Raw genomic sequence first — 27,233 nt, 5'->3', positions numbered from 1 at the left:
ACACTGAATCTGCTCATTACCCATCAGGGCTGGTGAATTAATTAGCACTAAAGCTCTGCTACTTTTCTCTTACTTGGTAGTAACTTTTCAAGGAGACTGACAGTTTCTAATCCAGTAATGCACTGATGTGAAACTCAGTTTGAGCTAACAGGAGTTTGTAGGTTCTATGCTTGAACCAAAATGCACATTTAATGAGGACCTCAGGAAATTATGCAGCTCTTGGCAAAGCTTCATTAATGGCTTGGAACTGCAACTGCAGGATAATCAATAAAAAGCAGCAAACTCTAAGCTTGATTTTTCAGGAAGTGGGTAGGCAGCACTTCCTCAAAATAAAACTATCTCTATTAAGTCTCCATTATAAAAGCTCTCAAAAATTGTTCTTATCTTTTTATATTATGCTTCTTTCCCTAACTATCAGTACATTACTTGTATTAGTAAAAATATTTTTGAACATCTGGGAATGATTTGGCAAACTGTAATCAAAAATTAGTTTGCAATAAACTGGAAAACTAAACATGCGTAAGTTTATTTATGATGATCTATATACAGCTTGAAAAGTCAGCTCTGACTCCACATGACTTTTTTCCATGTTACTCAACAATGAAGTAGCAACATTAAAGAAATAAGACTACAATCCATCCCACTACAAAGAAAGTCCACCTAACCAGTGTTCAGCCACTTCAAGCATTTTGACAAACTTTGCTATTTTTCTTTTGGAGGACAATTTCTGTTCCTATTTTATGAAAAGGGAGAACACCAGGAGACACTAAGGTATGGCTTAACCTCATACCTCTTAGAATAATTTACAAAATTTGACAGCAGAAAGTACACAGCTCCATCAGGAAGACTGCCCTCTAATATGTAGTTAGCTCATACAGTAGCAGAGTCATCTTTATCAAAATTAATGAGGATAGACAAAACAGTTAATAAATTCAGCTCCATTTTGAAAATCTGATGTCATATTTTAGTTAAACAAATAATTAAAATCTTTAATTGAATCTCTCTAGTTCTCTTCAAGTCCCTGGCAAGACTCATAGTGCCTTCCAGCCCATTCAGCTTTAAAGGTGCTGATTCATGCCCTTGGACTAATTTGGAGGGATTGAAACTTACCTGCTTCTATAGAGAGAAAAAATCCCAGCCCAGACAGAAAAACTTCAGAGACTGTGTTGGAGGTGAGAGGAGTACCCTCTATAAATCAGGAAGGAGTAATTTAATTTACTTTTAGGTCAGGTATCAAATGTTGTCCCCTATATCTGCGACTCCTGGGAACTTCTTGTAACTCAAACCTCACTTCAGAGGCAAACCAATGAAGCTGATCCTTTTCCAAAACAAGACATCATGAAGAATCTCACATTTGTGAAGGAACATCTCAAAAGAGCACCACCACAGCACCAGGAGCAATCCTGCATGGATGACACCACCAGCTGTGGGGCACAATTGGTTACCAACAGCATCATCTCCTCCTTCCTTCCAGCATCATCTTCCTCCTTCCCCGGTCTGGAGGTGGAAGCACAGGAGAAGCAGGACCAGACCTGTGAGGCTGGATCTCTATGGTTGCTCCTCCTCAGACATCCATGCTCTTCCCGCTGCATCAGGAAAACTGCAGGGGGGAGAAGAGTTCCTTCAGTCCAGTAAACCAGACACCATTGTAAGTAACAGGGGATTAGTACTGTGGGAAGCATGTTCCTCTTTTAACAGACAAAAGGAAGTGGCTCATAAGTTCAGGCTCCCAACTTCATGTACAAGAATCTCAGCAATTTTATTTTCAGTTGTTACTAATTTTTATGTTTCCTTATTGGAAAAAAATGCTTAAGGATAATTAACACTTAAGTCATAAAAACTTGTAAGCAGAAGATTGCTAAACTATGGCAATTACTGAAAAAAAAAAAACCCCAAACCAAACCAAAAAGCAACACAAAGTACTTCTTACAAAAAGTACTACTCAAAAACCTGCAGTCCAAAAAAATGTGCCAGACAAATTAAACAATGGGGGGAAAATAGCCTATTTCCTTCAAAGGTTGAGTAAAAATCTCTGGTATGTGTATAGCCTACACTGTATTTCAAAGTGACCTTTTTCTGTGGTTCCATAACTTCCTTCTAGTTAAAGGGAGAGACTCCAGGTGTATTGTCCAGGTCCTCAGCTGGAGTACATCAGCCTTGTTAGGAGAATTAAGTAACATCAAACTGATTTACAGCAGCTGAGGCACCAGCTTGTTGCTCATCAGCTACTCAGGCTTCACCTATCCCAGCGTGTGTCCAGCCAGCTCCTTCAGCAGAGGGACTTGCAAAGGGTCGAGCTGCAGACAAGAAGTTGTATTTCCTAATCTGACTCTGAAACTAATATAGAATGCCTGTCCTGTAGTATCACAGTTGTCTTTATTTACAATCTATGTGTACCATAAAGCACTGGATGTTTAAGTTATTTGAAAGCTGAGGTGAGATAATCTAAGTTTACTCTATCCCTGAACAATCTTGCTTTAGCATCAAAACATGAACTAGAAGGAGGCAGTCCCTGAGCTTGTTAGAACTTGGCAAGAACTCTTTTTGTCCTTTTGAATCATTGTCAAGTAAGAAACAGAAGTTAACCCACTTGTAGGGCTGTACAACTCCAAGTTAAGCATTAGGTAATATACTAGATGTAAGAAATTGCCTTGTTCTTTTTGGGTTTGCACCTGGAATAGTCATACTGATTATTACTCTACAGGCCATATTAAGTAATTTGCCAGTACCTTCCTGAAACCTACATAAAAAAGATGTTTTTGCTTTAATAGTTATTTCATTCAACTGCCAACTAAAATTTTAAAGATAATAAACACCACTCCATGTATGTATTTACTGCAAATTCTTAGCTAAAACTCCGATTGTGTATTGTCCATACCACAATTACATCTGCTGTCTATACCATAAACACAGCCAATAAATAAACACACCAAACAAACCACCCCTACATTAAGGTTGTATTCAGAACTTGGCTTAGACTGGAGAAGGAAATATAGGAATTTAAAAGCTGACATTTGCTATATTTTGTTAACTCCATAGCATTTGCTCTTCAGAAATTCCTAATGTACGAGTCACCCAGGGGTAAACTTCCTCGCATTATAGTTTGCCTAGATATACTCAGTTCCTTAAGTCTACACTGATAGAGCTTTATTTTTAAAATGTTAGTACTAAATTTTGGGTTTTCAACTTAAATACAAACTCATCATGGGTTTGAGGACAACTAGCTTTATCTGCAGCTCTTAAACTTTTTATGTACTCTTGTGAAAGCTCTGCAGGACCCAGCTAATCAAAAGTATTCATTGAACAACTGCAGTAGAAATTAAACACCTAGATCCATTGCACTGTTCTCACCTCTGTGCCTCTATGAAATAGAGGCAACACTTTACTGACAAACCTAAGGATGTTAACAATAACTCACTGGTGTATTTGAAGCATGGTACTGCTGAGAGGTTTAGCAGACAGCTGAGCATCCTTGTTGTTTGGCTTTTTTTTTTCTGTTTCTTTAACAAAACAACATCCTGAAGAACACAAGTCCCACCTGAAGAAATTCATAAGGCTCTATCTTAGAGGAAAGAGGCCCTTTGCTAAGGAAAGCTATCCACAGGCTCTGAATTTCCCTAGGCACTTCTCCTACATAGAGATCTCTCTCTGTACTCCAATGCTTTAGGCATGTTGAAAACCTGTCCTGAGGCAGGTAAAAAAAAAATGAGTGTGGGGAGATGAGACTGTAGTGCCTTGTTCTTGCTTTTGTTCATAAACCTAAGCATTTTTGAGGGAGTTTTGCTGGAATGACTGCAGCACTCTTTTGCTGGAGTTAAAAGACCCTGGAAGTAGCCATTCTACAGCAGCAGATCCCATGAGCAAGCAGGAAGTCTTAATACCTGCTAGTAATTAAGACCATAAAGAATAAGAACCATGAAATTTAGTGGCTAATGATGTCCCATTTACAGCAGAGTGACTAAAAGGCATCTCTTTCGACAAGACTACAGGCTGGATGAAGAGGGATTGTTGATGTAGTGTGCAGGCAGCCAAATTCATTACTGTGGTAGCTCTTCTGTAGAATTTGCTGGAAAATCTGGTGGAGATTAGGTTTTGATGAAAAGTTTCAAGGTGTTTGCCTCAAATATGAGCAAGAATAAATCTCTTGGGTTTATTTGATATTGCAGATCAGCAAGATAATGATGCTTTTGCCCAAGCAGATGGAAGGTGCTTGGGAAATGGGCACTGTTACCATCGCGTCTATGCTGCTTCTTGTCACCACATTTCTCTCGCATCGTGTTCAACAACATCCACAGACTGTCATTAGGGGACATTGATGCAAGCACCAGAGATGTGCGCATGAGGCAATCATCCACTTCTCTCTATGACTGCAGCACTGTCACTTGAGTGCAATAAAGGAAAATACTTAGAGCAAAACAGGATGTTGCAATGGGTGCACAGCTTTTCCTGAACAAGGAGAGAACACTGCATCATAAAACTTGATGATCTTGCTTAACATACGAAACACGTAAGAGATGCGATGGTACGCAGCATGGCTGACTTGAATTTCTGGTTTTATTTTCCGTTGTCATCAAGCTCGTGGCTGGAAGTTATGGGAAAGAAACAGCCGGGAGCGCGCCGGCTGGAAAGGGGAAGGGAGGGAGCGCCGACGCGCATCTATGAGAAACGTAAGGTTACAGAACAATTCCTCTGGTTTAAGAGCTCGTGACGAAAAACTTTCCCAAACTAATCTGAACGAACGTCTTCAGATTAGCCTAAGAAAATATCTGCTTTGATTGCTGGTATAACGAAATTAAATCGCCAAGTTAACCCTCCCACAAACTGCCCGATCGTATAAACGTAGAGATGTTGCTCCCAAAGGACTTAACCCAAAGCAGCAGATGTTGCTGCTGGTCCCCGGCAGACAGCCTATCCTCTCCCCTCCCGGTGGTCCTTCACAACCCTCTCTCCCGGCGCAGTACCGGGCGACCAGCACCGGCAGAGCCACCGGAGCTCAGGACAGAGCGGCGGGAGCGCGAGCCACAAGCGCCCGGGAGCCTGCTGGTGGCAGGGCCGACCCGCCCGCAGGGGAAGCGGCGGCTGCCAGGGCGGGCGGAGTCGGAAGCACGACAGCACGGGGCGCTGGGGCGGTGCTGGCGGCGGCGGGAGGAGCTCGGCACTCGCTGCCGTGCTGGGGTCGCGGCACAGGGACTGAGCCGGGCACTGCTCCCACCAGCCCCGCAGCAGCATTAGGAGGAGGAGCCGCCGGAACCGCCTCCCGTAGTCGCCGAGTGCGGGGAGCCGCCGGAGCCGCTGCCCCGGGTGGCTCATGAGCGCCGGGCTGCGGCGCCGCCGCTGCCTGCCGCCGCTCCGCGGGTGAATGAACCTGTCCCGGCCGGAGACGGCGGCTTCCCCTCCGGCTGCGGCACCGGCCTCCCCCCAGACAAAATGGACGGTTTCGCCGGGAGTTTGGGTGAGCGGCGGCGGGAAGCGGGAGGGAGCGGGAGGGACGGAACGGGGCCAACGTGCCGGCAGCCGCCCGCCAGCCCGCACTGCCGCGGGGACACGGGGCTGGGGGCGCGCACCTGCGGCGGCGGCGGTACCGACCCCACCGGCCGGGGCTGAACTGGGCTGTGCCGCGGGGCCAGGCGGGCCGGCAGGCGGGGGTGCCCTGCGCGGCGGTGGCGGCGCGGTGCCGGCCGGGCCGGTGTGTGCAAACACCCCGGGCGCCGCGGCGGGAGGGGATACCAGCGCGAAATCTGCTCAGCTTCAAACCATCTGTTGCGAGAGCTCCGGCTGCACTTGCCTCCTTTGTTCTTCCCTCGCCGTGGGCTTGCTCTTCCCTAGAGTTAGTTGCTTGGGGTTTGGGCTGTTGTGTACGTTTTTTTTTTTAAATATTACTTAATTTTTTGTCCCTACCTTTTTCGCTCCGGGGGTGGGAGGCGCGCTGGGGCCCGTGTGTCGCAGCGAGAGCCCCGGGAGCGCTTCTGCCGCGGGGTGCTCCGCTGTCCCGGGAAGCGGCTGAGCAGCGCTCCTTCGCTGCCTGCTTCCCTCCCCGTGGCCCAGCCCCGGCCCGCTCGGCGATGCCCGCTTGCACGCCTCGAAACTTGGGAGCGGTGACGGAGGGGGGCTGGTGGTGTCGGTGCCCACTCTTTGGCCGCGCATCCTTCCGTGTGCTCGAGGAGCCCTGCCGGTTCCCTGAGCACCGAGTTCCTCTGCCTGGAGCTGCGCTGCCATCTGAAATATTTATTGCTCATTTATCCAGATACTCCCAGGGAAGTTTTGTTAAGGCTGCGGCAATTTTACAGTTTCTTTAAGACAAAAAAAAATTCATCAACCTGCTTTCCGAATGATTCAGAATAGATTGCATGTAGTGTGAAGGCGTCCTGAACATAAGTGTGAACTGAAAATGTATCCAAATATAAGAATTATACAGTGTGTACGTTCCTGTGTATTTTCTGCAGATTACAAACGTGATACATGTCTGACTGTTCACTTTGGGGTGACATTACGTGTTGTGCCTACCTGCCACTTTCCTTTCAGCACCTCTGCATCTATTGCAGGCATTTCTTGATTGAACTTGTTCCATCTTTTGTAGCAGAATAAATCCGTGCTTCTAAAAAATTATTTTTACAGCACTCCAGTGAAATCTGTAATAATAGTGAATAGTTCTCAATATTCTGGAAAAATTGACTCATTTAAATACTTCTGAGTGTGATCCTAACCTTTCAGATTTTTGAAATGTCAACTCCAGCATTTTGGGCACCTGTCCAAACCAAACTGGCGCGCTGTAATTAACAAGTATACTTTGGTAGTCTGACCCTGTGCCTGATACACTCTCCTCTCTCAAGTAACTTCCATGGTTATTTTATATCTGACTATCAGAAAGAGACATGGGAAGAAATTGTACAAGGTCTATTCCCAGTTTCCAGAGGGAAGATTATGCCTGTGGGTGACATATGCAGATGTGCCATGGTTAATATTTATGAACCTCTTCACCCAGTGGTGGAACTGATCACCATATCAAAGGGCACCAGTATGGCTTTTAACTCATGGAAAACTGGCCCTGCTGAGCTTGATATTTAGAAATAGATGGTTTGTGTTAGAAGTGGAAAAAAAATCTTTATTATTCTGAAATAATAAAGCATCGTTTTCCTGTGGGGGGAGGTTGATTGCCAGGAAATGGCATGGGGCTGGTTGGGTGGCCCAGCACCTTGTGCTGGGGCAGTGGTGGGCTTTTTAGAGCATCCAGCTTGCCTCATTAAGGGAGGCTCCATCTGGACCTTTAATTTGTTTTACTGTTTGGTCAGGAAGGCACGGTGATTTCATTAGAATTTAATGAGGATTAAGCTTAGCTCAACCTTTTAAACTGTATATAATGGTATTCACTGTTAGTTGGCCTTTGATTTTGCCTTTTTTTGTGTGTGTGTGTCTGTGCATGCACTGATGGGGGTTTTCTGGACTTGGGCTGAGAAGAGGGTATTCCCAGAATATGTAGCTTTGGATGAGGAAACTTTGTGACTTTCTTGTTTTCAGATTTGAATTATGCTTCTCAGCAGCATGACAAAGATAAGTGAATTGTGCTGAGATATTTTTTAAATATCTCTGACTAAAATCTAATGGCTTGAATCTAATTAGCTGCTGTTAAATGTCTTTTAGGAAGGCCATAAATTAATGCGATTTAGAAAAAATGTAAGAATTACCTAAAATTATTATTGGCAAAAACCGTGCTCTCTGTGTGTGTGTACTCAACCAGTCAAGCAAGCTTATTAGAGAGCAAGTTGTCCTTTTAATGTCTCCTGTCATTACCTGGAAGGCAAAATGTTATTACAGATCGTGACAGGCAGAAATACCTTCTGATATGTCTCTTGCAGTTGAAAATACTTTACACAGCTGCTTTCTTTTGGCTTCCACATTGAAATTTTAATGAGAATAACCAGATGAAATAAACCATTTTATATGTAATTTAGAAAATTGTTTTGGTTGTTAGTTTAGTAAATGCTTATGTAGTGCTCTACTTAAGACAATACAATTACTGTATGAAGTTAAAAAAAAAGTATGAATTATGAGTTAACTTACACAGCTGAAATAGATATTACTGTACACTTTTGATAAAATACTGAGGTATTTCTCATTTGCTTAGACTTCAGTACCTTTTGAATACCACCACTCGCAAAGTGGTTTATTGCATCCCATTTACCATCTGAAGTAGGACAGTCATCCCTTTCATTTAAGCATTTCCAGCATGATGGTGGTCAGAGGAGTCAATGAATTTTGTCCATCTGCTTTTTCAGATGCATCCCTTGAAGTGAAAGAATGTGCTTTTGAATGGGAACAAGAAGTCTGGGAACTTGGGCTCTGTGCCTGGGCTTCTGCCTTGTGTTCTTGCTGAGACAGGAGCACAGCATGGGTGTCTGGCTCAGGCTTTGCCAGGTTCTCTCCTGTGTTAGAGTTCTGATCAAAGCAACCTGGAGACAGCATCTTCAAGGAAGAGAATGCAGTGTTGATTCAACCAGAACAGTTGAGCAAGATAGTTCTGCCCAAAAGAAAAGCTCTTTGTGGTGCGAGCTGGTGTCTTGCATCTCATCCCTCCTTGCACTCCTGTGAACCTATGGTGAACTGGTTCGGAGTTCGTCCATCAGAGGCTTCTAGGCTGTAGAAGGCTGACAGTTTTGCCAACAATAATTTTAATTTTTACATATCACTCTATTGAGTTATGGCCTTTCTACTTGTTTTGCTGGGTTTCTACCTCAAATGGCTTGTTAGAGAGCAGAAGCATGACAAGCGGTGGGAGAGAAGCAGCAGGAGCTCTCAGCTAAGGGCAGGTGGGACATGGTGACACTGTGAAATTGGCAGCTTGTAGGTTGGCTTTGCTGTACTCTGCAACTGCTGCAGTGTAGAGGATGGTGTCTTTCTTGGGCCTAAAACATGACTTTCTGGTGCAGCTAATGCCTACCTTCAGCTAAAGGGTGTCTCAGAGTGCTGTCTTAATATGAAGCACTTGTCACTGCATCAGTTCTCCATGGCACTTCTTAAGCTGTTCATTTATCTTACTTTCTGTAGGGTTAATGGGCTAAGGTATGGGAACTTTTTGATCCTACTAATTTTAGGTATATGAAGAGTAAGCTACAATGAGCTGCCTTGACCCTGGTGAGTGATGCCCTTTGGAGGACAGTTTTTCCTTGCTTTTAGCTGTTTCATTGTTATGCCTTCTGAGAAAGCTTCTGCTAATTGAGCTCTGTAACAATAACTCACTGCAAACAAAGATATGGAAGCATTAATCAGATTATGTTAAAAAATTACTACAGCTGTTTCCAAGTTTGTCACCAGCATACAATAACAACATGGTATAAAACATTTCAATAGGACTCTGCAGTGGTGAGGTCTGTGGCGGAATAGTAACTCATAAAAACAAATTATGAAGTCTCAGTTTCTGACTTCTAACCATCATTTTTATTCAGCTGTGCCAAATACTCTGAAGCTTAGAAGTAGTCTTTACTGAAAAATTTTCTGTAATTGAAGATATTTTCACAGGTAAATTCAAGTCAATTTTCTGTTGAAGTCTCAGGCAAGCAGATTTTTTTTTTTTTTTTTTTTTAATAAAGGGTAGTTTAGCTTGTGCAGGCAAAGGAGAGTAAATGGAGACCAGTGTTTTAGTCTGCTGTTGATGTTATTGGAGAGACAACTGGAGAAATATAAGAAATATCTGCTTTTTCATTTTGTGTAGGATTTACATATTGTTCTGTCACTGTGTTACTGTATATGTACTGCTACTAATTTCATATGTACCACTACTTACTGAATTGGTGGCATAGAGGTCAGTTCCTCAGTTTTTCTTCCCATTCTCTATACTGGCTATTGCTGGAAAGCATTCCTGTTCCGTAGGTACATTGGTTCAGCAGCAGAAAACATCATGAGGCTGTCTTATTGTATGTCCTGTTGTTCTGTATTTGAAGAGCCAACAGGCTCTGCTGAAGCCATGGGTTTTTTAAAAGCCTGTGAGCCTTCTCTAAAGCTCCCAGCGATGCAGGGGCAGGTATGCTGGAGGGGGCAGGAGAGCTGGAGCAGAGAGGATCTTGTGGTCACCAATGCTCTGAGCGCAGGGAGCATGTGTGCACTGTGATTCATCTCTGGCTGGGTTCTATACCGAGAAAAATGAGCATGTGGAATGACTGGCTACAGTGTTGGGGTATTTGTCATTTATTTGGGCTAGAATACGAAGTTTTATGGTTGGCTGTCTAGACTGTAAAAGTGGCTGTGGTGCTACAATGCGATTGCTCATAGTGATGGCGAGTTCGGCTTAATTCCCAGGGCTCTGTTCGTGGGATTGCTGTGTGCTATTGTCAGTGTGCTAGTCGTCTTTAAAAATAAAACCTTTGGCAGGATGTCAGTCTGTCCTAGTCTGTCCTGCCTGCAAAGGATGGCCTTGGTTGGTGCCAGGGGTGGTTAAACTCCAGCAGCAAGGAAGGCAGGCGTTTTGCCTGAGAAGCTGAGCGGTGGTCCACCTTCTGCTAAATGGAGCTAGAGTTCATGGGCAGTGAGGAGGAACCCTGTGGTCCAGCTGAGAAGCAGAGGATCTTGTATTTAAGAAAATGAAAAAATCTTTTTATCTTTTTTTTTTTTTTTTTTCCACAGAGCAATTGGCAATATTTAGCCTGATACTGAGTAACACTAGGTTTTGCAAACAAAACCCGAAACAATCTCGAAGAGTATCCATTAAAAAGACTCTGTTCTCTCTCTCTTATATACCTGGGATGCTTAGAATTTTTTGCCTCACAATGTGTTTTTCATACCCTTTAACTGAATGGTTTTGATACGCGAAGTACATATATCTGACAGGATTTTCTCCTGACTGAAGAATGTACTCTGAAAGATTTTTTTTCCTGTACTTTATATCATGAGGCATGTAAGGGGAAAAAGATTGGTGAAGAACAAAGCTCATACAAATCCTCTGAAGCTCTTGTTTTTGCAAGCAGCATTATTTTGCTAATTGTGCTGTTAGCAATGTATAGGGCGTTCTGTATGTCACTCCTTGCTCTTCAGAGTAGCTGCTTTCCTTTTTGTGTGGTTTCTGTCTTTTATTGAGGTTTATATTTCCCTTCTCTCTAGGTATTTGCTAAATCTAATCCTTAATCAATGCAATTTTAAGGCCAAGGATGTTGTTCCTGTCTTACCACACATAATGTAATAGGAAGGGTATTAGAGGGAAATTAATTTTATAGCACATAGCGTGTATGATAGCACTGCAAGTCTCTCTGCTCTTGTTGGGGTTGAGCGTTTCTAGTAGGGACATTCTTATGTTTAGGATGTGAGAATCACCTGATAAAACAACTTTTTCTAAGCTTCACTAGCTTCCTTTTCAATAAATCTTTATGTGGTTACTTGTGAGCTCAGGTGGAGCCACTGCTTGCCTTGTTTTTCCTCTTTGTAAACAAATGAGCACAGGCACCAACAATTTAAAGAGGAGTCACTTGCCTTTTTTTTTTTTTTTTCATCTGCTTGTTGAAATAGATGCAGAATTTTGGTTTTCTATGCTTTTCTTTCTTTGGGTGCTGAAGGATGGGTGAGTTTTGAGTCGTCTTTAGGAAACGTGTGAAGTCAGATGTGAAAAGGTTGTGTTGATGGCCAGGCTTGCAGGCTGAGCTGATAATTCAGGCAGTGGCAATAAATGGGTGGTGCTGCTGGAGGGGTGGGATGTGACATTAGACACTAGAGACATTAAAGGCCTGAGTTTATTGCTAAATCTTGGAACATACGAAATGTTTTTCTCTTCTGGTTTTGCTATTTTTTTTTCCTTCCTCATTTTTGTTTTTCTTTTTTCCCTCCTTCCCGATCTCCTTCTTATTTTTTCAATTTTTCTCAGCAAATGTGACAATATTCTTCCTGAGCTCTCAGCGCTAAGAATTCTTACTGGGTTGGATGAACTATTTTTTTATTAGGATTTTTGGTTGTTTTGCTTCTCAGTGGGTTGCCTCTTCTGCTCGTCCTTAGTAGTTTCAGCCTAACTTGTTTACTAAATGTAATGTAATATCTTGATGTTCTTTAACTCCTGATTTCCCGACAACTTTTCTGACGTTTTAGTTGAGTATGATGCTTTGCTCTTCATGAAAATGCTGTTCATTGGGAAAGGATTTTTTTTTTCAAACAAGTTTTGGAAAATCCAGTTCCTTTCTTTGGTGATGATCTACTCTGCCTTTCTGTCCCATCTAAAGGTGTGGATTGCATGCTCTTGCAGCTTTTAAGGAAAATAATTCTAAGTGCAAATCTTACAAACAGTAAGCCTACTCCTACAGTATTAAAATGAACTTTCTTTAGCTTTCTGGAGCTGCTTGTAAATGTCTTAAGCATAATAAAAATGTAGTGGAAATTGCAAGAGACAAAAGCTACATAGTTATGCTCCGTGAGGAATTAGGATGCATTTTGGAGAGGTGCAATTTCTTTGCACTTCAAATGTCATTTTAAATTAAAGAAAAATATTCACTGTTGTCGTTCTCCTGATTCTCTCATTTTCATTGAATCTCAGCCTGTAGCTGTGAATGTAGCTTTCCAGCCTGGAACTGGTTCCTACTTCTCTTGCCAGTTTCTTGGGTCTTAAAGAAAAAAAAAAAAAAAAGGTAAAGGGGGTATCTGTAACCAAATTGTTTTATATTTGAATGTATTTTGGTCTTGTGTAAACAGCTTTAACACATCAAGTTAAACTGTCAGGCTTTTGTAGTAATACTCTGGAAAAATTTGGGTTTGAAACCCAGTGGATAAATTCAAGACATAAATGCTTCTAAGTCCCAGATCTGGCCTCCTAGAGGGACACTGTAAATTAGTTTGGACTAGAAATGTGGTTTAGTTAAAGTAAATGAAAATGCTTTTTCATGAGAACTTTGTAATTGCAAAGACAAAAGATTTGGAATTCTTTATTCTGAATTAAGAATACAAAAGGGAGAAAATGGCTATTAGGAAGAGGGATTCATATTTGCTGTCCGAACACAAGAAGTAATGATGTCACCAATTTTTATTGGTTTTTCAATGAAATTATGACATAAGGGCAATAGGAATTGTTTTGAAATGCATAATTGCCGTTAGCTGCTGAGGTGAGCAAGTGCTCGTAGGCATAACTGAATGAACAGTCCCCAATATACATAAAATGAAGGGCAGAACTCTTAGTTTCCTTACTAATTCCTTACTTAGTTTCCTTACTAGTTTAGTGTCTAGTATGTTTTTTTCCTCTTGAGGACAGAAGAAAAGTGTTGCTTTTATGTCAGGGTTCTAGCAAGCTTTGCAAACCAGCAACAGTAGAGTGGGCTGTGGTTTGTTTCCTTCCCCTCTCATTCACAGTCACAAGCAGACCATGCCATTTTCTGAAGAGCCTTCCTGTTGTGTGCATTATATGAATTTTTAGTTAATCAGAACCCCTGAATTTCATTGTCAAGTTCTGCTTATAAAGGGCAGAACAAAGCCAAGAGTTTCTCTTGCAGGTTCAGTTCTGGAGGATGAACGTCAACTCTGAAATCTAACCATGATTTTTAAATGGGTATTATACATCTTCTGGTGCTTCTGGTTTTTATAACTAACAGACAAATTTTGGAATGTCTTGTAATTCTAGGCTTAATAGTTTAGGGAGGGCATGGTTGAGCTAATTCCTTTCCAGTAGCAGTAGATACAGGAAACACGGCCATGTGGAATGGAAAGAAATGTGTTGCTGTTAAGAGATTTTCTCTGGTTTGATATAGCTATGATGAAATCTTGCTTTGAGTTGGAGAAATGTGTTGCTGTTAAGAGATTTCTCTGGTTTGATGTAGCTATGATGAAATCTTGCTTTGAATTGGAGCAGTTCTGAGGCGATTGCTACACATGTACCTTTGGGCTTCTCTGTGAGAAAGGTCCACTTCACATGTGTTAATGTGTGTTACAGCTGCTATGGTTTGAGGCTTTTTTTGATGCAGTTTGCATGGAATTTCAGGAGAGCATTTCTAAAAAATGTGCCTCTTGGTGTGGAAAGGAGGAACCTTCATCAGTAGGAACTGCTATCACCTCCTCTCCCAATGTGTCCTGTGCAAGTGCCATCAGAGAGATCTAGGAGGAAATCAGTGGTTTGTGGGGCTGTAATGCTTGCTTTCTGAAACCTAAACGTGTCTGTTGAAGTCATAAGGCAAGGGGGAACAAATTCTTTGCCCTTTTTTTTTTTTTTTTAATAGGATAAGCATTAAAGAGCTCTGAGTCCCTACTGACAGGTTTGCACCAGCTGTAATAAGCTCATCTTTGGGAAAGTTTTAGACTTGCATGCATTGGGATTGGTGATGGGAAGGATTTCTGCCTCTCTATTTTGTAAACACTTGTCATGTGGTATGGCATTTTTCCATGAAAAATGATATGACGTATTTAAGAAAGATGACTTGCTGGCAGTGCTGTTCTCCAGATTTGGATTTTCGGTTGTATTTTCTATAATTTGTGGTATCTGAATATTTTCTGAGATGACTGGAGGGGTGGCTAGCATAGATAAGGCAGCAGTTAGGCTGTGACCATATTAACAATCTGCTTGTTCTTTGCCTGCCACAATTCTTGGACGGAAGCCTCATTAGAGGAGTGAATTTCTATATTCACAGTAATTATGAGTTGCAGACAGACACAGGGGAATGCTTAGGAGCTTTTTTCTTTTTCCCCTTAAAAATGTGTTGCTCTGGGTGGTTGCTGTTTCTATCTTTAAACACTTTTGTTTTAATTTTTCCTCCTCTGTTTCCTCCTCTGTTTCCTCCTCTGTTTCCTCCTCTGTTTCCTCCTCTGTTTCCTCCTCTGTTTCCTCCTCTGTTTCCTCCTCTTTTTTTTTTTTTTTTTTACAATTATTTGGGCTATGTTTTAAAAAATTAAATAATGTTTTTGAGAAGAACTTGATGTGTGGATTTACTTTTCACTCTGTTGCTGTTTAAGCAGAGAAATGGGATCTTGTGCTTTGGTGCATCAGTAAACATCCTACTAGAAGTTCTAGTTAAAAAATATTTACAGCCCAAATCCTAATCCTATGTGGCTTTTTTGTTTCTTTCTCTATGCTAGGCCAGAAATGGTTTCTATAGTACCACCATGCTAGTTTTTCCCATACCTTTTGTGCACCCTTTTGCAGTAAAACTACTGACCCTTTCCTAAAGTGAGAGCTCAGAGTTGTGGTCCAGGTGGCTGTGTTGCCTTGTACCTCGCTGGGAACTGGAATTCCAGCCCTGAGAGGGATAGGGCAGACAGAGGCTGGGTTGAATCCATAGGGGGCTCTGCAGTCCTTTTGTGATGTAATCCACAAAAGGTGCTTGTGAACCTTTAAGAAGTGCTGAGGATGCTGGCTGGAGGAGTGAAAGGTACACAGAGGGTCTCTTCTATGCAAATGTATTTCCTCAGTAACTTTGGTGTGAAGATATTCCAGCTGTGGACATCAGTTTGGCAGTTGTTAACAATCTTTGGTCTCAGTGTACTGTACAATGGTTTCTTTTGGGTTAAATATCCTGGGATGCAGTAGTAAATGCAGAAAATGTGGTATGCAACTTTTTGTTGCATTTTCTTTGAGATAATTTGTCAGTGAGTTGTATGGTGTTGGGTGGGACTTAATCTGGCATCCAGTTTTCAGAACTGGGATGAGAGGTGTGTTTTTTTTATATCAAGTCATTTGAGTTTTTAAGGGATTTTTGATCCATAGTTTTGTATATGTGTGCCGAGCCTCTGGTTCTGCTGCAAAGAAAGTGTTTATGTATGTGCATGCATGGGTATTCTGCTCTGCTCTTAGAGGAGTATGGGTTTTGCAGAGTACATAAATATAATTTAGTCAAATACTGAAGTGGTCATCTGTCTGGACCATGAAAAATGTAAACTGTTTACTACTTGGTTAAGTTATGTCAAAACACATGCATGCAAAGTTTGCAAGCTGTGCAAGCAGCAAACAGTGTCTCTGTCCCTGTACCTGCAGAAAGTCTTACAGCTTAATGTGCAACCTGTCCCTGAGGATGGCTGGAGTTGTGGGAGGGAGAGGAGGTTCTGAGCTGATGGGTGAGCCCTGCTGTACCTGTGTGCTCTGGACCTGGGACCTGAAAGAAATTCTTTCGTGAGAGGAAGGAAATTGCTTAGTGCATTGGGTGAGAGAAGTCTCCAAGTGAAGTGTGAATGTGCAGCTTCCCACTCCACAGGGATCACTCACCATTTTTTCCTATTGCTTTTACAGGAGGCTTGGACCTTTGATGCCCCTGTATTTGGTCCATTTCCTTCCAGGACTTCCTGTTTTAAGTTGTAGTGAAGTGTGGGCCACCGAAGAGTTAGATATGTGTCCTTTTAACTTTATGAATTGTAAACTATGCAATTGAAATTCTAGCTATGTGGGATTCAATAATTAAAAAAAATTCCTGTTAGTGTTGATCGAGCAGAGATTTTACCTGAAGGAGTCCCTGATCCTGTCCTTGTCCTGATCCAGCTCTCTGACTTTGCTCATCTGGGTGCACGGGGTCCCTGTTGGCCCCTGTGCCAGCAGAGTTGGGCACAGTACTGTGCAAGTTCAGAGTATATATATATATATATATATAATAAAGGTATGTGTGTAGAGTTTCTTGCTGACATGCTTTTAATTACCTGTGTTTACTTATTATTTCCTGTAGAAATTCCAGTTTCCTCTTCCTATAGCTATAGTAGCTTTACCAGCAGAAGTGCTCTCACTTGGCTGCTGTTTGTGTGAATTAATGGCAACATTTTTTGTTTACTTTTTATAGACCTCAAAGAAATGTTTTTCAAAGGTATACATAAAATAACAAAGGGAGTTGCAAGAAAGCAAAAGGGAATGGACAATAATGCATATATAGAGTGTTTCCAGTGCATAGCATGGATTGTGTTTGTCAGTGTATGTGTGTTGTTTGAGCTGCCTTTTAGCCTTTAGTTGAAGTTAAATTAAAAAGATAAAAATTAATCAGTCCCTATTTTTGTTTCCTGAACTAATTGGGAAGGTTCCATACTTTGTTGTCTGCATATGTATTCTGCCACCCTTCTCACCTGTGTGCCCCTCTTATTTAAAGGGACCACAATCTGGCCTTTTTATTTCATAACTGAACATTTTGAAGGATGGTAGTATCTGACATTTTTGGCAGCATCTACAAAAGGGCTTTTTGTCTTCTACAAAAGCTGCGTAAAATCAATATGTTTTCAATATTACTGATTCTCAGTCTTAAGCATTGTAGTATGAATTTTATTTTTGGAAAATTTCAAGCTAAACTTTAAAGGTAGCATTTTTTCTTCTTTGCCTTATTGCAGTTCACAAGTCTTTTGCATATAATGTACAGATATAAAACCAAGTACTTTCAAAGTTAAACTAACTAGCAGGTAATAAAAGAAATCTTTAATAGAAAGCAGTGAATTGTTTAAGATGAACAAGAAGCTACATTTTGGTGCACAACTCTTCTGTACTATCATGTGATCTTTGTGTATGTATGAAAAAGACAGAGGGCTGATGTCATCTTGTTCACTCTTAACTCTTCTTCATCAGCTTAATTACTGTTATGGACCTGTGAGTTTCAGTACTGGCTGTACAGCCTCAGGTACCGGCTTCTGCTTTTGATCTGCATCATTCTCTGTTGTGGAACAGGGGCGTTGAAACAACCATTTCATGGTAATTTTCATCATCTATTTCATCAGCTTTGATGTGTATGCGTTAATGTCCCCTCCTCTGTGCAGTGCATAGTATGGTTTGTATCCAGTATTTTCCTCTGATCTCCATGAGGAGTGGCTGGTTGGTGGCCATGTGCTGCTTGTGAGCACCATGATACTGGGAAGCAGAGCAAGGTCCCTGCTGGGGCTTGAGGTAACCCATGTGGGGAGAGGGTGAACCTTTGAGGGGTTGCTCAAAGTGAAAACCACCCTTGCACAAGTGGTCCTAGGCTATGTCTAGGGAAACTGGAGCTGCGTCGTGTGACAGCAGACTTCTGCTTGCATGAGACAGAGAATATCAATCATTGGATAAGAAATACAGTTTTGGCTTGCAGTGAGCAAGGAGCTTCATAGTAGGGAAGAGGAAGTAAGATGTCTGTCTCTGGAAGAAAGGTCTCTGATTAGAGGCAGAAGGAGCCACCCTCGGCTACTCTCTGGGCAGTGTCCCTGGGATGCTGTCTGACAGGCTGGGATACTGTCTGACAGGCTGGGATACTGTCTGACAGGCTGGGATGCTGTCTGACAGGCTGCCACTGGCTGGAGCCATGCTCTGCACAGCAGCTCCTCTTTCCTTCTGGTGTGTTGGGCTGCCATAGCATGCACTTCACACTATAAATATGTACATTTTCCAACATTTTAGAGTTTTGTAGAATTTCCTCTGCCCCTCCGCAGCACTGCATCTATATGGATGTTTTGTTGTGTGATGTGGCTTTTTCTAAAAACTTCTGTTTCTTCAGGGATACTTTTTTCCACTGACTGCCATTTAACTCCATGTTTCTGATGGAAAATTCTGACTATTCTTGCTGTTGGCTGCCAAAGCTACACTCTAATCCTTGAAGAGCAGGCAGGGAAAGGTGATGATCATCCTACCAGCACGCTTGACAGCATATTAACAGAAAGCTGGTATTTGCAATCTTCCTTTGCTCTGCTGCTGGAGAATGAGGGGAATTGGAGCTGACATAGGCTTTACATTTCTTTTTCTACATTAAAAATAAATAAATTGTGAAATGACGAGGCCTGTGGGTTCGTTAGCCCCAGCTGGTGGCTGTGCTCTTCTCCCTGCCCTGGCATAGGCTCCCCAGCAGCATGTCCCTGACCTCATGGTGCTGGTGGAATGAAATAATCCCTCTAACCTTGGGATCTTCTGTTTATCAAAATCCGGTGGTGCACAATGTGGTTCCCATGTTGTCCCACTATGCTCTTGGTTATTGTGGGATATTTTGTCATGTCATTCCTTTTCCAAACGGTGTTCTCTTCAGATGCTGACTTTGAATGGTTTCAGCATTATAAAAGCAATTTAGCTGTCAATATTCTCAAGGTGGAAAACTGAATCACGTTGATGCGCTGAGAACTTGTTGCTGGCCCATTTCCAGGGAGCTTGTAGCAAGACGGTGGTGTTGCTGCTACACTGCCATTCTGGCTGTTCTGTTCAATTGAGGACGTTCTCTCTGTTCTCTTCTAACAAGAACTATCCCTCTCATTTAATACCATGGTTATCATATGGCTTTTTGCTTTCCCCCCTTCCCTTCTTTGAATTGTGGTGTTTATTCAGTAAAAAGCATTGTGAAGACCATTTTCGGTAACACTGAAAGTAGGGAAATGTTGGGTTTTTTGTAGGGACAGTTTACTCGCAGTTTAGTAAACCAACAAAATATTTTGTTGATGTTTGTAAATTATACTCCTGGAGTTCCTGAAAATTCTTACATTTGTTGTTGTGAGCTTTGGATTTTTTTCCTTTTTTTTAATTCCATAGAATGGTTAAGATGACTTTTTACTATGGAAATATTAGACAACTTGGTTTAGCAAATCAGAACAATGCCTCTTTATCATATGAAAGCTAATTGTATTTTAAAACAATTTGTAGTGGAGAAGCTTTTTTTCTACTGTGAGGTACATCCCACTTCCTTGTTAATCATTAGGGTTTGATAATTTTTTTTGATATGACTCATTTTTCCAAGGACTTTTATTGCATCAATTACACACGTACATCAGGAAGCCTAGACGGAAGCGCAGCATCAGATCACCAAAGTTTCTCTGCTGGTTTTATAGCTGGTATTTATGTTTTGTGGAGTTAAAGTTAATGATTTCTTGTTGCATGTTCTGTTTCACAGGACCATTATGTATTGTGTCTGCTTTATCACTGATAATATATATTTTTTTTTTAACCCAGATGGGTCAACATAATTAGTAGGAAACTTACCTTTGGTTTTGTCATTCAAACACACAGTTGTACTTAAGTACTTTCTTGTGCTGCTTCTTTTGGTGATCTAGGAAATGACCTGCAGTAGCCATATGAAATAGTTATAATTATTAAGACATTTTGCATCTCTGCTGCTAGGTATTGTGATCTCTTTGATGCCATCTGTGTTTTTCTACAGTTATTTTGCTTTCCTCTTTCAGCTCCCTTTAGAGTAAGCCATAGGGAGGAGCTGTGTATCTAGCACTTCAGCTACATTGTATCTACAAGAAAAAGCTCAGTTTTCCTTTTTTAGGCAGTATTTATAGTCCTCCAGCAGGTTGTTGTTCCTGTTTGTGTGAAAACATTAGGAAAACTGTGGGCGAGGGCAAACCAGATGGACTCAAGTTCTGGCTGCCTTCTCAGTACCTTCCCTCCTTGGCCCATGGGCGATGCGCTGCTGCCTTCAGGACCCTGCACTGCTCCACGTGTGTAAGCTCTGTGGCATGGTACTGGCCCATGCTGGACCCACTCTGGAGGTGGAAGTGTAGCATTAGGCTCTGTCATCATGTAATCTCCAAGATATTGCTGGTTTTTGGACCAAACAAACCCCAACCTTGAATGCAACCATATGGTATTTTTGTCCCACTGGATTACCATTAATTGCCTAGCTGTTCGTGTTAAGGATGTTATGCGTATGTTCCAGATGAGAAAATGTATTTTAATTTGGCTTTACTGTTGCTTTGTGCTAAAAGAAAAAAAAGCCAATCTAATTAGATGTCTTAGCATGTCTATATTTTATAGAAATACCCTCAAATTATTGAAATTATTGAATTAATAACCTGAACTTAATATTATATTTACAAGACCAGATTGAAAGCCCTGTATTCTAAAGCTCTAGTCTGTTGTGGAACAACTAATCATAAGTGAGTCAAATAAGTCAGATTACAGAATTCTTCTACATTAAAAATATATCTGCCCTTGACTAATTCCAGATGGAAGGTTTCTGGTTTATAATTCATTATTTTTTATTTAATTTCCTCAGATTTTTTTTTTAACAGGTCAGTCCATAGGCCTGTATTACAAGCAGAAGAATATAAAGGAACGTATTTGGATTGCTAGGTGTATAGATCTAAAGTTTTCACCTATTTCTTCTCTCCTTCCATCCCTTAACACTCTGGTTGTATAGCTAAGTTATCACGAATATGTCAGGTTTAGATTGATTGTAGACACGTTTATGTATATTATCATTATGCAGTTTGTAAGTGATCACACTTTGCTATATGATTATTCTTTTGATAGGTATTTTTAAGAAGCATATTCAGATCCTTATCAAGAGCTTTCCCATAGTGAATGTGAAACCTTTCAAATAAAAAAGGTAAATATTTAAGGAAGTTACAAACCTCTGAAGACAATGTTATAATGGGAATTGTTTTGCAACCCTGGCTCTGGCTGCCAACATTACTGCACCCTGCAACTGCTTTTGAAGGAAACATAATCTGAGAGCTCACCAGCTTGTTCTCTTTAATGACTCCCTTCTAAAAATAAAAATAAATTAAAAAATAAATGAGTGAATAAATGAGTACTTTGTGTTTATCGAAGAATCTTTGAAGACCCTTTTGTTACAAAGGGAATCTTAGAAAAAAGCATATTGGTTCATGTTGTCAAAGACCATGATTAAATATCCTGTCTCATTAATTGCAGCTGCACTGTCCTGGTAAGATGAGGAAAATGCAATTTAAAGTTATAGTTAATGAAGTCTTAATTGTATTCCTGTATTTGAAGTTGCTTAGGACTCCTTTGCTTTATAGTCACCCTCCAGTGCTCTTACCCTCCTGCCCTGGGCTGCTTGATCCCCACAGGGAATGCCTGAATAATGCTTCACATCCTTATTAGTGCTTGTTTGCTTATTCTTTAAGATAAGGCACTAGGTTATCCCAAGATAATTCAGAATGAATATTGCAATTCTTCCATTGCATGTCTATTTGTGTTTTTATGGTGTTTTCCTTGCTTTTTTGTTGTGTGGGTTTTTTTGTTTGTTTTTTCATTTTGTTTATTTTAGTACTTCCTCACACAGTTTTAACAGTATTTTGTAAGTCAGTGTTGTAGGAAATAAGAACTGTACCCATGTCAATGTATTCTTTGTTTGTAATTTCACTCAGAGCATCACATGGGGTCCATGCATGGTCTGTTGGTAACATAGATGAAGGGCTTGGCATCCAAAGTGCCTGTTTTAAGTTGCTTTTTCATCTTCACCCTTCCTTGTTTTTATTTCTGCTGCTGGAGTCAAATTTATGGAGGTGAATAAAGGCTCTGTACTGTATTTACTTGATGGCAGCAGGAGGATTTAGTCTTGGCCATGACAATTACACAGTCAGAATATCTGGAAAACTCATTTTAATTTCTAAGAACTTTACTACTTCTTAAGGCTAAAATTGTTTTTATTGATTATTTGGGAGTCATGTGAAGTGTAAATTAGTATTTTCAAATCCTTCTGACTTTTAAGCCTCTATAAGCTTGCCTCAATGACTTTAAACTGGTTGTTAAGGAAAGAGGTTCTTCATATGCCTTCATGAGACATTAGCTCTTCGGGTCTCCATAATATGGGTTTTCTGTATGTAATGTAAGAAAACAGTTCTGTTGATAAGTCCTTTGTGCAACAAGTGTAAATAAAATTTAAGCATTTTTTTAAAAATCCAAATTAATTTCAACCAATGTGCCAAGTATGCTCAATCCAGGAGAGAAATCAGCTTGATTTCTCAAGAAGCATCATGGGTTTTATCATCTTTAGGAAGAAGTGCAACTTGAGTAAAATAGTTTCTGGAGTACAGAACCTACTGTACAGTGCTATTTCTGAAATGCTGCTAGGAAAGAGGCCAGGATTAGAAGGAGAGCAAAATTTAGCAGTATTGAGGACTGGGATTGCAAATGGTAAGCATTTTCTCATGCTTGTGACTGTACTGTTCTTACACAGCAGTATTTTAAAATGTTCAGAGGAGGGATAACATGAGGTGCCTTTTTGGGCTCAGGTACTTCTAGACTTTTTTTTTTTTTTTTTAATTTTGTACTTTTAAAAAGGGTTTTGTCACTTTTCTATGAAACCTATGCCCTAGCTCTCCAGCATTTTAGAGGGAAACAGTTCTGTGCAGCTAGATACTCCCATTGACTGGTTTGTTTCATTCAGTGTGTAAGTTTACATGTTCAGAAGCCCTTGCATATAAGTAGGAAGACATTTCCATGCAGTTGTTTTGGGAAACCAATGAATGAATGGGCTTTTGCAATATTAGTCTTGTTGACAAGTCAATATTATAAGAACCCCCTCAGAAATGCTGCTCTGGAAATGAAATCATACCTACTGTTTGATCAGATTTAGAATTAAAGATTACTTACTTGGGGACCAGTTAGTCTGGAAAACTTGCCTTGACATGTAAGGTTGGTTTTACTGCACATGTTCTTTGGATCCTTTCTAAATTTTTTTTTTAGTTTTAAGCAGCTGATGTAGCAGCAGTGAGGCATCGTCTGGTATTTTTTAAGCTCTGTGATCATCCCTATGCATCAGGGTTTCAGGAAGACAGTGTTACCACACCCACCAGCAGCTCCCTCTTCTCTGGGGACTCCTTTTCCTCATATTTCCTATGATGCCTGTGGGATTCAGCCATTCAGAAGCATTTGTTTGACTCATTCTGTCAGGTGACAGGATTTTGCTCAAGTTGGAAGCCCATGAGCCATCTGCCAGCCTCTGGGCCCTGGTGAGGGATGGGGGCCTGGGGCCAGGTTGTGTGGATGCACTTAAGATTCTGGAGTAACTCATGGTATAAACTGTGGTTTTTAGCAGAAATGTTTAGATGGCTCAGTTACACCAGTGCCAGTTATCTATGCAGAATTTCAGGAAGGTGTCTGTGGGCTATTGTATAGAGAGCTTTAAAAATGGCTGAACCAGTTGCATTCAGTCTTTGCACAGAAATTGTATTTAGGTAGAAATTAGATCTTAGGAGCACAGGCCCATGTGAAAGTTATTTGCTAGAGCTCTGAAGAATTGAAATTCGGAGTAAGGTAAGGGGAGGCTGTAACAGGAGGTGTGGTTGCCTCCCCAGTGTGTCCTTCTACACAGGCACATGGAGTTCCTTCAGGTGAACATAGGCTGGCAGAGGACAAAGGGCAGTGTTATAGCTCTTAAGTAGGTACTTAAACACTTAATGTATTACATTAATCTTTATAATAAAGATGAAGATATGTGAAGGAGGCTGCATTAGGGATTATTACAAAGTATTGTCAATGTATTCCAAAAGGGAGACGGCAGAGGTGGTTTTTATTTACTTTCGAAGTAAGGATTGATTCAGGAAACACCAAATGTTAATACAAACATGAGATCCATGCTGTCCTCTCATTACAGAATTATGGATTTCTAAAAAATGCAGTAATTTTTATGCTACGTGAATAGTATCTAGTCTGACTTCTTTATAGTCTGGGTTGCAACAAGCACTTGCAATAATCCAAATGTGTTGAAAGATAAGGTTAGGTATTGCATAAAAATCCTGAGTATTGTTGAATGACAAAGCTTTGTGATACAGTTAATTTCTTCACGAGGAAGTTGCTCTGCTAACATGCTACGGCTTTTGACGCAGATGTGGAATACATGGGAAGTTTAGGTTAGAATTTGGAAAGAATTTCTTTACGGAGAGAGTGATCAGGCATTGGAATGGGCTGCCCAGGGAAGTAGTGGATTCTCCATCCCTGGAGATATTTAAAAAGAGACTGGATGTGGCACTCAGTGCCATGGTCTAGCAACCGCAACGGTGGTTCATGGGTTGGACTTGATGATCTCTGAGGTCCCTTCCAACCCAGCCAATTCTATGATTCTATGATTCTATGATGGATAATTTCTGGTCTGAAAGGCACCTTTTGATTATTTTGTCTGTATGGATGTGTGTGAAATTTATAGTTTGAGACCTCTGAAGAGGAAAGTGGTAGGCATGTTCTTGATTCTGCAAAAAGTTGATGCACCTGAGTAAAACTGCAAATGGGGAGTTGTAACTTTTCAAAATTAGCTGTAGGCAGCTGTTCTCAGGTTAAACATCTTAAGTATATAGAAATGTTAAATGGTTCAGATTTTTTTTGCCCCCCTAACTGACTTAAATGATTTCCCCAACTTATTTTAGTGGTCTAATCTATTTACTTGATTTGTCCACATAAGAAAAGGTTGAGTCACATAAGGAGACCACCAGAGGACAAAAGAATATAGTTGTGCATTTAAGAATCCTTGATATTTTTACTAGACACATGTAAAACTCTGATTTGTATAACCTTCCTGGTTTAATGAACCGTGATGTCAGTTCTGGATGCAACTCCATATTTTCTTTTCCATTCTTTTTGTGATTTTTCTTTTTTTCTTACATATATGCTGATATAAATTGTACCTAGCTAAGTAACTTTATGTACAACTCACACAGAAACTCTTGAAGTAATTGTGAGGGGCTATGTTTTCCTTATGTCTGAATAGACACTCTAATGGTTGAGTCCCCTCTCTGCAACATGTCCCAACCTCCCTTTTTAATTGCAGACCTTTTAGTATATAAATTATCCAGGATGTGAACTCGTAGCTTTCATCCAAGTCTGGTCACCTTAGTCTGCTTGGTTTGCTTGTGGGTTTCTTTTACTTACAAATGCCCACAAGTAAACAACTTGGAGCAAGGGAATATTTTTTTTGGCATTGTAATGCTGGACAATCCTGTTTTCTTTCATGTCTCTTCCTTCTACCCCACTCCCCCCCAGGCTATCAGCATTTCCTATATCAGGATGAGATTTAGACTCTGCAGTAAACAGCACCCTATTAACCCCCTGCAATACACAGTTCCCAAGTGAAAATAAAAGTCTTCAAAATAGTGGTTTTCAAATAAAAATACTATTTTCAATAGAGTAGATGTGTGTTTTGTAATTAAAGGAAGCGGGAAGATCAATGTGAGTGAAAGCCAACTTATTACTGGCTCTCACCTTGTCTTCAGGTTCTACTGGCACTAAAATTATTTACCAGTGTAGATTCTTCCTTCTGGTTTCACCTTGGTAGCCAAACTGAATTATGGCCAGATTCCAGTCTTTGTAGTAAGTTTCGGTTAGTCTCCTAAAGGTAACGTGGACTTTAGACACACAGTATCTTAATTATATTTATTGGCAAAAAGCAATGATTACTTGTGTAGTCATATGTACAGTAGACTGGTTTCACATTTTTCAAAAAGGTGGTATCCTTCCATCCAGTCCTGGCTTAAACCATCAGACATTGAGATACCCAATCTCTTACCCTTCACAGGCTGAGAGTTGGGGTTGTTTAGCCTGGAGAAGTGAAGGTTCCAGGGACACCTTATAGCAAACTGCCTGTCCTTGAAGGGGTTCTAGAGGGACTTTTCAGAAGGGCATAGGGATAGGACAAAGGGGTAATGCTTTTAAGCTGTAAGAGGGTAGATTTAGGTTAGGCATTAGGCAGAAATTCTTTAGCATGAGGGTGCTGAAATGCTGGCATAGGTTGCCCAGGGAGGTTGAGGTTGTGGCTCTCCCCTCCCTGGAAGTGTTTAAGGCCAGTTTGGATGGGGCTTTGAGTGATTTGATCTAGTGGGAGTTAGAGGTGGTGGGAGGTCCTTGCTCAAGTAGGGGAATTGAAGCTAGGTGATATTTAAGGTCCCTTCCAACTTAAGCCATTCTATGATTCTACAGTTTCATAGCAGACTTTGTTGTGAGGACTGTCCACCAACATAAAATAATTTTCATTTACTACATAAATTACCACAACTGACTTTAATGAGTTTTTTTCAATGTGCAATAAAAACACAGTGGGTGAGATGTGCTCTGCTTGATGGGGCTCTGTTGATAAACATCAGCTGAATTTCTGACCCAGCATGTCCAGTGCTCTCAGTTCCCAAACATAGTTGTACTGGCTCTGTGAGACACCAAGAGAACAGATTGGAGGAAAGTTTGTTATATCAGCTGTGTTACAGAAAATCTATTTTCCCTGGGCTATTTGCTACACATTTTTTTTATCGTTATTTGGCTAGCTATTAGATGTTTTTATTTGAACAAACAAGTTTTTTCTCCCAAGTTTCTCTCAAGATGTTCTGCAGTCGAGTACTGACTCTGACTGATAAAATGAGCAATACCTACATATTTAACAAGTGGCATCAGGATTTTGTCAAATGTGTTGATAAATCAGTCACTGAATTATGATTTCACAGTAGGAGGGCACCTTAAAAAAGAAAATGTCCATTTCAGGACACATTCATCCCAGATGTTTGCTCTCTTCCAAGTCAGCTTTACTACCATCTCTGTTACCTGTGTCTATTGGTCAGGGGTGAGCTGCAAAAAGGTTATAATCTGCTGTCTATAATGTAGAAGTACTTATGTACAGATACATCAGAAAAACTGTGTGTGTTTCTGG

At 40.8% G+C, this 27,233-nt stretch overlaps 1 protein-coding gene across 1 annotated transcript in view; it reads left to right on the top strand.

The window, feature by feature from the left end:
* Window positions 1-5,211: 5,211 nt before the first annotated feature.
* The window catches only part of EML4 (EMAP like 4), a 155,434-nt gene continuing 133,412 nt past the window's right edge, over window positions 5,212-27,233 (top strand). Inside the window, exon 1 of the mRNA XM_030447726.1 lies at window positions 5,212-5,452. Within this exon, the coding sequence (XP_030303586.1) occupies window positions 5,428-5,452 (25 nt within the window). The 5' untranslated portion in view covers window positions 5,212-5,427. The remainder of the gene's footprint in view (window positions 5,453-27,233) is intronic.

This window comes from Calypte anna, chromosome 3 (genome assembly GCF_003957555.1).
Source record: "Calypte anna isolate BGI_N300 chromosome 3, bCalAnn1_v1.p, whole genome shotgun sequence".
Classification (NCBI taxonomy): domain Eukaryota; kingdom Metazoa; phylum Chordata; class Aves; order Apodiformes; family Trochilidae; genus Calypte; species Calypte anna.
This window is presented reverse-complemented; position numbering and strand designations above follow the sequence as displayed.